The sequence below is a fragment of the Diprion similis genome, chromosome 1 (assembly GCF_021155765.1).
Source record: "Diprion similis isolate iyDipSimi1 chromosome 1, iyDipSimi1.1, whole genome shotgun sequence".
Taxonomy (NCBI): Eukaryota; Metazoa; Arthropoda; class Insecta; order Hymenoptera; family Diprionidae; genus Diprion; species Diprion similis.
The window spans coordinates 1195699-1205948 of NC_060105.1; the positions used below are offsets into that span (position 1 = coordinate 1195699).

Below are 10250 nucleotides of genomic sequence, written 5' to 3' on the forward strand. Positions count from 1 at the left end.
ACGAATACCGACAGAAGCCGGCAGTTATCTCAACCCCCACGGATTCGATCGGCAATGGACCATCCAAGGGTTAACGGAAAACGCTGGTCCCCGTCGGAAATCTCCATCGGCAATTTTACCCCGAAGCTGGAACCGCAACCACGACTCTATACGATCGGTGAGTGACGTATAAAAAATAAAGACAGGCCAGGATTTGGCAACTTCACTTGGAACGTCACTTATTCCAACGAACAGAATTGCAAAAATTACGGTCAGCGATTTTGCAGCCGCAGCGTTATTTACTTGTTGCGTTTCAAGTTTGTTTTACTACGTGCCCGAATGAGTTCGTTTGACCAACTGCAGCGATCGGTAATTGTAGGAAAGTTTCCAACGGTATTAGTACTATCTTATATTTCATGAGAAAATCCACTAACTCATACAGACATGCATACGAGGTAAGCACATCTGCATACAACTGCAGCCCCCGCTCCTCGAGAAAAGTATCCATGCAGAAACGATTTCCTCTATTGTATACGTGCATATTGTACGTTCTAGCATTCGTACAGCGTAGTAGAATGACACGAGGCAAAATTCTACGCTAGTATGACGAGTCGATGAATGGAATAAAACTCCTATAATCAACGTCAAGCCTTCTTTATCTCGAGTATATGGTGACAAGCTTAAAGTATCGCTGCCGTTTCTCGTTAGTCAGAAACTCGTGGAAAAATCTTTCAGTGATAAGAAATATTCCAAAGGCCGCGAAGTGTCGATGCTTTCCTTGTGAATACGGTGATTACTTCGGAGAATTGTTGGAAGGAATTTATATGGTTCCCGATTCCAAATTTTACTTGGTTGTCAGTACCTACAGTGAAATCCTTAATAACGACACAAATAATACTGAGAGTTATTGTTATGATCAATCCAAGTTCTCCGACTACGTCAGGTCGTCTCGAAAACTCAGTTAGTCGCGGTTTTCTCCAAGTTCATCCTGCAGGTTACTTGGAAATCATTTTTCACGTTACTCTCGCATGCCGGGCTATTTGCAAAATTCAAAAGCATGAGTGACGCGAGTGACGACTCGAACGTCATCATTCCTGTTTTCTCAAAGGAATAAATGCACTTTGACTGCAGCTGCATGTGCAGCATGGATTATTGTTGCGGAAACGACGCCACTGTGTCTTACCGATCTTTACGTTATGCACACACTCGTGAAAAGTGGGGATAGCTGGCTAATTACTCACCGTTGACAAAATCGAAGACAAAATGAATGGAGCCGCACTCATCTCGGTATCTCGTCCACCTCACACACATGTCTGCATCTGTTATTTATCAGTGTTGCATACGTAACAGTGGACGGAATGATATAAATTTCGTTGCACTCGTAAGCGGAACTTCAGTCTTTTATTCGTCAGCATCTCAACTCAGCATGTCAGAAACTTGTCTCTTTCCCAAAACCATCGTCAATATGAACACGGAAGAAAAATGGCACATTTGTTACACTGGTTAACTACAGCTTGAATTACTTTACAATAGAATTTTTCACTGTTCCAAAAAAATTAGACCGTTTCTAAATTTCTATGTCATTGTAATTGGAAAGTTGTAATATTTCATATAAACGCAATTCGAAAGCGATTCATATAAATGCAATTCTGACAGCCCAAATGAAATTATTATGTATAATGGAGTTTTATTAATTGCTGTAGAAAAATCGGAAAGGCCAAAGGACGAGTCCGTGGAATTCGACAGGGCTATTACACTATGTGGTAAGCATGATCAACCATCACAGTTGCGATCAAATTGCTGTCCCGATCTAAAGTAGTGACGATAAATGTTCTAGGATACGGAAAATATCACTACGAGCTCGTCCTTCTCTGTGGTTTGATCTTCATGTCAGCTGGATTTCAAAATGGTCTGAATGCCTACATACTGCCATCAGCAGGATGCGACTTGCAATTATCGTCGGAGGAAAAGGGACTGCTTAACGTAGCTTTTTTGGCCGGTGAGAGTTACGGCTTTTATGTTCATCGAGGAAGTTTGCGAAGGTTGCATTCGTTGGATACCGACAATTAGGTATTCAAAGAAAAAATTACAAGAAATCTTCCTGTCATTCCAGGTGGAACTGCGAGCGCTATGTTGTGGGGTATAATCGCCGACGTATTTGGCAGGAAGAATATTTTGCTGGGCACTTTAATCGCCGATGGAACCATTACCATGATATCAAGTCTCTCGCAGAGCTTTCAAACTCTTTTTGTCTTCCGATTTCTCAACGGCTTCGTGTGAGTTTCTATGAGCAGTGAATGTATTTTATTACATTATGCATGCCTATGCTTGAAAAATTATACGTTAATTCACTTGCATTTATTCCCAGGATTGGGGCACCCGGAAGTCTCGTATTTTCATATCTGGGTGAATTCCACGCGGAGAAACAACGTGCGAAAAGCATATGCTACGTCGGCTTCTTCTTCACTTTGGCTTGGCTGGTGCTTCCAGGTATGAATAAGCGATTTGTCAACATACAAAAACCAGAAATAAACAAAATTCTTCCTCCAGGATTGGCCTGGGTGATAATACCGATGACCTTCGAGCTGCGAATCCACGGTCTGCAGTTCAATTCCTGGCGATTGTTCGTCGCTCTTGTCGGTATCCCAACGGTGGTCAGCGGCATTCTGCTTACACGATTCCCCGAGAGTCCAAAGTTCCTAGTTTCCCAAGGAAAGTGCAAAGAAGCTTTGAAAATTCTGCGTGATATATTCGTTGCAAATACTAGTCGCAGCGTTCACGATTATCCGGTGAGTTTGTCGGCACTTACAAGTGTCGAAATAATCGTAGGATCATTTCAACGTGAACCAAGTTCACCGAATTCTTTTTTGAATCTTCAGGTGAAAACACTCCTGACGAACGATGCGACAATCGTGAAGGAAGAAGTTAGCATCGATAAAAGCAAATTCGGCATTACCGAACTCCTGCAGAGCATCTGGAAGCAGATCAGCTGCCTCTTCACGCCTCCGCTCCTCAAGTACGCGGTTCTCTGCTCGATCATGCTCTTCACCAACATGTTCGGGTAGGCATTACTCATTATCGAATGGAGAAAATGCGAAATCGGTATATTTCAGAATAAACTGACCCTTGAATCACCGCACAGATACTACGGCCTGGGTCTGTGGCTGCCGGAGCTATTCAACCGCTTCGAGATGTACTACAAACTGCACCCGAACACGACCGTGACGGTCTGTGAACTGGCCACGTTTTCGGTCCCAACGAATCCGGTGGCCGAAGCGATAACCCAGACCCAAAACGTCACCCTCTTAGGAAGCAGCACCATCGCCACGAACGGCATCCTGCAGAGGATCCCCTGCACCGGGACCATCGACGAGCAGGTATTCATCAACACGTTAACGGTGAACGCGGTAAGCCTCCTGGGTAACGTGGCCTCCGGTTACCTCGCCGATCGTCTTGGCCGACGAACGATGCCAGGTAAGGACGTTATAATCCTTGTGTCTTAAGCCCTGGAATCGGATAATTAATGGGATCGATCGTTCTCCTCAGTTGGCACGATGGTGGTGGCCGGAGTTTTCGGCTGCTCAATATATTTCCTCAGATCGGCATCCCAGAACCTGATCGTGGCGTGCCTCTTCTCGACTTTCATAGCCACTGGTAACACGGTCCTGAACAGCGTGATCGTCGACATTTTTCCAACGCACGTCAGCGCAATGGCTATTTGTCTGGCTACGTTGTCGGGAAGAATCGGCGCCATTGTTAGCAATCTCCTGTTCGGTTTACTCCTCGACATTAACTGTGGAGTCCCGATATTCCTCGTTGGCGGTGTAGTGATATGTGAGTATTAAAATTACCTCAAACTTACCTCCTCTATTAAGCAATAACACGACGTTTAGTTCTTCTTCTTTTTCTTTGTTTCAGTTGGCGGACTGTTGGGCTTTCTAATACCGAAGAAAGGAGTTATAACGAATAAATATTGTGACAAAGATATCGCAGTTGCGTCGGCCTAGTTGAAAAACCGAACCGACGCGGCGCGGTTGTAAAAAAAATTGTAAAAGCATTACGGAAACAATTTGAAGGAATAGAAGAAACTCTTCAATTTTCTACGGTGACCACTGACGTGATGGGCGAACCCTTGGCTAGGTATCCACAGGCGATGAAACCCAAGAAACATTCGATATGGCGGAGGTTGAACGATAAGCAAGGGTTGCGAAAATGGAGAACGAGAGTAAGTAAAAGAAGAAAAGAGAAAGTCCGACGCGCGTGCAGTCTTAAAATGTAGGTGAACGACCAACCCTTAGCAGTGAAAAACTCTTTACTACGTGATGGATAAGGAATTGTAAATAATTTAACCTAGTTCAGGTATTCTCTAGGAAAACCTAAAGTTAAAAAAATAATTCTCGATGTTCCTGTACGATTATACAAAGGTATGTACAATTATTCCATTAGATCTAACAAGAATAGTGATTTCTTGAAACTTGTGACTCGTTGCGAATTAGAAAATAATTACAGTCAAACGGCAAAGAAGAAAAATAAAATATATATACATACATGTATAATGTTTTGATTTCATATATTTTTCGTAAAAATGAAATATAGTATAAGGTTCCCCTCGAGCTTTTTTCATACACATCATCACTTTAATTTGCATATTGAATAATTATGCTATATTATTCACTTGAAATTGAATACAGTGATATTTAAACTGTTATTAGGTATACAATTATTTATTCGGGAGATACCTGTACTGTTATTATTAATATTAATATTATTATCGTTATTGCATTATTATTGTTATTATTCTCATTTTTAATCTTATTATATATTCTTAATATTATTAAGAACAATAATGTTACCTATTATTATTAATATTATGATTACTACTACTATTATCATTATTATTACTATTATTATTATTATTATTAATAATAAAATAATTACTAAATATTGAACATATATTTATAATATATACAAATAAGTATAATATATATATATATATATATATATATAGATGGCTATTCGCATGTGTGTATACATATTATATGTATATGTATATCCATAGGTATATGTACAATATATACAATAAATTTTCCATTATACTGTCAACGAACTCTATACATATGTACGTGTATTATACGTAAATTTAGTATCGCATGAGTGGAATATAATCTTTTTTCTACGTCCTTCTTCCTCCGATTACGCATTCGACATCCTGTCGACTCGAGATTTCACACACAATTTTTTTTTTTTTTTTTCTTTCATCTTTTATGTATATCATCATCATCATCATCTTCGCAAGCGATCAATTTTACTGATCCGCTTTATTACTACAAGCTTCTCTCTTCCTCCCATCCTCTTTCTGTTTACTTATATACATAAACCGTAGAACCAAATTTAGTACGTATATCGATGTATCTTGTGCCGTAATGTGCTCCAAAGGAACAAAAAAAAAACAATTCAAAACTCGAAAATTAGAAAACAACACTCAGATCAATTTACCCCATGTAATGTAAGATATGTTTCTACAGTAAAACGCTATAAACGGCACACAAGTATGAAATTTCAAAATCGATTTTCAAGTACAGTATAAATATCTGAGAAACTTTTTCAAGAATGACAATGAGAATGATAGTAAAAAAAACAATCATAAAACTAATTACACATGTGGTTCAAAAACTTCGAGCTTTCTTTTTATATATCTGTAAGGAAAAGGAAATAATAGGAAGAAGAAAAGAACGAGATTAGACTAAAAATATTGCTCATTTAACAGAGTGAAAGGTGACAAAATAGAAAGAAAAAAAAGGGTTCATATCGATTTCTCTTTTCAAACATGCGTTAATTTACAATATAATTTACGTACATAGATTGTTTAAATATATAATATATGTGTGTGTGTATGTACATACACAGACGAATATACATACAATGTACATGAGGATATAATAGAACTGAAGATCCAATTTTGCGGTCGATATACACAACAACAACAATAATAATATTATGATAATAGCAATAATGATAATATACGTCTGTTATAGAAATGAATCATTATCATTACCTCTGCCATCTTTGTTGTTGCTGCAATTTAAAAAATATCCAACTATATTCATGTATTATCATTATTATTATTATTATTGTTATCATCATCATCATCATCATCATCATCATTACAACGTTCGTTTGACAGAAATATTGACGTTAAAGCGAGTCTTAACGACACGTTTAGATCACTGAAACAATTTCAACACACCAACCTTATTTTCTTTCCTTCTCGTATTCGTGAAGAAGAATTTGAAAATTTGAATTTGAAAAGCGCTGCAATTGTGTTTTCCTCCCTTTCTTCTGGATAATTAACTATTTCTTCTCATCGTTATTCTTCTATACGATATATACGTATTAAAGAATAATTATTATTCTTAATATTACTATTGTTATCACTATCATTACTTTTATCTTTCTTAAATTCTTAGATTACATTGTTCAAGTATAAGAGTTTTGTTTTGTTTTTTTTTTTCACATAGTTTACTAATAAAAATAGTTAGACAAAGAAAAAAAAGTTAGAAAAAGAATGAAAACGCTCATTAATATTATAACCGTTAACAACATGTGTACGTTACTGAATAACACGTAATATAGATGTTACTAATTATTATTGTTATTATTATTATCATCATCGTCGTCATCATCATTATTGTTGTTATTAGTATATATATATATATATATATATATATATACTATATATATATAGGTCTATCGATTAATAGTGAACGCTATATAAAAGGCACTATGTTTCACAGACATGATCCCTAGGCTAATCTGAGAGCTCGTCTTTGTCCCTGTTCTAGTTTTTATTTCCGTCCTCGTTTGTCGGTCCGCAGGTGAACGTCTCTGTAGTTACCAAAGAAAGAAAAACAAATTTTCTCTCAAGTCGGAAACTAGTTGATAACAATAAGAAATGATAAATAATATACCGTGTACGTAAAAAATACGAATCGTGCATCCATCCGTTTTGAGTGTCGTAGTATAAATGTATTACCCGAAATTATTAATCGTCTACAACATACAGTAATGTGTACATATATATATATCAACCCTGTATCATATAGGCCCTAAAATCTCAGCAACTATTCGCAAGACAGTCTGCATTACACATACTATACCAGCCAGGAATGTTATATCCGTAAGAAATGTTACTACCAAAGCATATCTATGTAACCATTCAATATGCCTTTCTTTCTCATGCAAAAGACATGAGTTATCCACCATGTAATACAATACTAATTGTAAGCAGAATTGCATATCCGTACAGAGGAGTTCGGGATTTAGAAAATGTGTACAAATTGTTATTATTATCCAATGTACAGAAAATTCGTATACATACATACATACATATATCATAATTTAACGGATACACGTGGTACACTTTGTATGTGCATAAATACAGAAGACTGTGCGCGTTACATTACTAAAGGGGTATAATATTGTAAGCAAGTGTAACTGTTACTCCGTCGCAATATTTTTACCCCTTTGATAGTGTTATCTAACGCGGTGATATTCATTTAGAAGCATGAATTCTTTTAAATTTCATATCCGTTTGCCTGTCGTTTCTATCTTATTATATTTCAATAATATCCTTTCATTCTATCTCATTTATTTTGTATATCAATCATTTTAAGCTTTCTTTCCTTTTCGCTCTTATATTTTTATAGGCACAAATAGGTGTGTGTGTGTGTGTGTGTGTGTGTGTGTGTGTGTGTGTGTGTGTGTGTGTGTACGTGTGTACGTGTGTTTGTATGATTGTATAAATGTTATTGTTGACGGTGAATTAAAAGTTTTTACTTTGACACGTCCGGGCTCGTATAACATTTCCGATTTATTATCGACTTTCAATAAATATTTGTACAAAAAAAAAAAAAAGAAAAAAATCGATCAATTTCGAGATTCAAAATCGACAATTATCCGAGAAATTAAACAACAGAAGAGGTAGACAGGAAAACGAAAAGCAAAAAAGAATCGTTTTCTGTAACGATTAAAATCGATTCAAGCCGTTTACAACAACTAACATATGTAACAATTACGTATGAGTTAAACTGATTGTGAGTAACGGATGAATTGTATAGACAAAAATACGTTACAATAAATATTTAAAACAAAGTTCGTTGTGTTTAAATCTCTTGTTTTTCGTTTTTATCTCATGTTTTTTTATCAGAAGCTTCAACCCAACTTCGACGTTCACACTTCGCAAAAAGTGGTTGTCCGACGATAAGAAGGAGAAAAATTCGTTTAAAACACCCTGCATCACCAGAAAAAAAGAACCTCTACGAAACGTATTACCCTTTCGCCCTGAAATTTTTAATTTTTATTACTGCCTGTTGTACTGCACTCGCAAACTGTAAGAATACGATCCAAACAGTGTTTGAAATAATCGCAATTATATTCACACTCTGCACATACGATTGCATTACGTTGTGTAAGCAAGCATGAAGTGTATGCATCGTATACGACGTTCAATATCACAATACAGTGACAGTATGCTTATCTACTTGTGCATGAACTATTATATCGTTACGAGAAGAAAGAGAAAAGAAGGAGTTAACAAAACATCGGTTATCAAATTACATCTACAACGCCGATGAAAGTCTGTTTTCTGCATATACGCTTCGTATATACCTACATTCCATTTTCTATTACATAACGACACCAAACATGACATTAATACAAGGATGTTCGGAGAGAATAATTAGAAAAGAAAAGAGAAAAGAGATAAAAAATCAGATTTGTTACAATTTAATTTTATACCGTAACATATGTACGTGCGCGCTTGTATTTAACGTTGACTAAAGAAATTCACTTCTCCTTGCCAGTCAGAAATAAAATTCAAAACATCTGTGACAAAATATAATATCAAACTAATTGTAATAACAATAATGATGACAACAATAGCTGTAGTAATGAAAAGAAATGCGATGTACAAATGGCAATGGCAACAACAACAACAACAATAATAATAGGAGAACAATAGTAATAACAGCGGCGCAACAACAACAATAACAACAACTAGAAGGGATTGAAGAATAATTAAATAACATAAGCGTTGCAACTAATCGATTTCCATTTACAATCGTATGAAAAGTTTCCCAATTTGTTGATTATAAATTCGCTCATAGTCGGAGTGAAGAAAAAATGAAGAAGAAAATACGAATGATTTACTTGAATGCGATCAACGTGAAATTACAATTTTCAATGAATAGACACGAATCGGTCGGTAGAAAAAAATATCCTCATGCCATTCCGTTTCATACATTCTGTCGTACATACTGACAGGCATACGTAGAATGTTATTTTTAAATAAATCGAATACATCCCATTGATGAAGCAGCATCTTGTTTTTATTTCAATTTTTAGTTTAAACTGTCCAAAACGTGTATAAAAAAAAAGCACTGGGTATTTTATTTATTTTTAATTATTCCTTTTGTTTTTGTAATTTTTTCGTTTCGTTTTTTCTTTTGTTTTCTTTTTTCTAGCTACCGATATTCATACTTAAATAAATCATTGCCTACCTACGTACATGCGTACATTCATATTCGTACGTGTGCTGCGCGAGGATACTGTTATAAAAATTTAAGCTGGATACCTTCGTCAATGGGTTGTAAGAAGAAGAAAAAATCACCAACTGTGACAACGTCGGACTGCGAAAAGGAGAAAGCTTTAGAAAAAAAAAAGAAAAGAAAAAAAAACCACACGACGATTCGTCGCAATCTTGCATCGAGCGTGTGAACTAACATTGTTAGAAAGTGGAGAAAAAAAAAAAAAAAAAGAAAAAGCACTTCCAACCATTTACATCCCGTAACTCCAATATAATATACAACGTAAACATTATAAATTTACGGTATATATTGTTGCAAATATTGCATCCCGGACACGAGCAATATCCATCCGCCGATGGTGTGATTTTTTTTTTTTTTTTTCTTTTTCTCCTCTCTTTCCAACATCCTCAAATTACACACTACATATGTACATATACTAAAATATACACGTATACAATATAATATACATATGATACACCGTATATAATAATAAGGATCGGAGAGATAAAATATGATAAAAATAACGTGCGTCTGTACACACATCAATCGTAAGAATCGGAATAAAATTTCTTGTGGTGTCGTCCCATACAAAAAAAAGGGACGACGAAACAAAGAAGAGAAGAGAAGAGAAGAGAAGAGAAAAGAGAAGTAAAAGAAACTTTTTTTTCTTTTTGTTGTTGTTGTTTA

The 10250-nt window shown here is 35.9% G+C and overlaps 1 protein-coding gene across 1 annotated transcript; it reads left to right on the top strand.

The window, feature by feature from the left end:
• Positions 1–1306: 1306 nt before the first annotated feature.
• On the top strand, positions 1307–4088 carry LOC124404334 (synaptic vesicle glycoprotein 2C-like). The gene is made up of 10 exons (XM_046878386.1): positions 1307–1481; positions 1683–1742; positions 1817–1978; positions 2093–2255; positions 2348–2469; positions 2530–2768; positions 2859–3040; positions 3122–3453; positions 3526–3813; positions 3898–4088. Exons 1-10 carry the CDS (start codon positions 1406–1408, stop codon positions 3984–3986), a joined length of 1713 nt encoding a protein of 570 aa, XP_046734342.1. The 5' UTR covers positions 1307–1405; the 3' UTR covers positions 3987–4088.
• Positions 4089–10250: the final 6162 nt, after the last annotated feature.

What these genes read in the sequence shown, in the direction of transcription:
- LOC124404334 (XM_046878386.1), top strand. Translation starts at nt 1,406, where the DNA reads ATGTCAGAAACTTGTCTCTTTCCCAAAACCATCGTCAATATGAACACG. An exon ending in ATGGCACATTTGTTACACTG is followed by an intron (nt 1,482 to 1,682) that starts GTTAACTACAGC and finishes TAATTGCTGTAG; the next exon opens with AAAAATCGGAAAGGCCAAAG. An exon ending in TAACGTAGCTTTTTTGGCCG is followed by an intron (nt 1,979 to 2,092) that starts GTGAGAGTTACG and finishes CTGTCATTCCAG; the next exon opens with GTGGAACTGCGAGCGCTATG.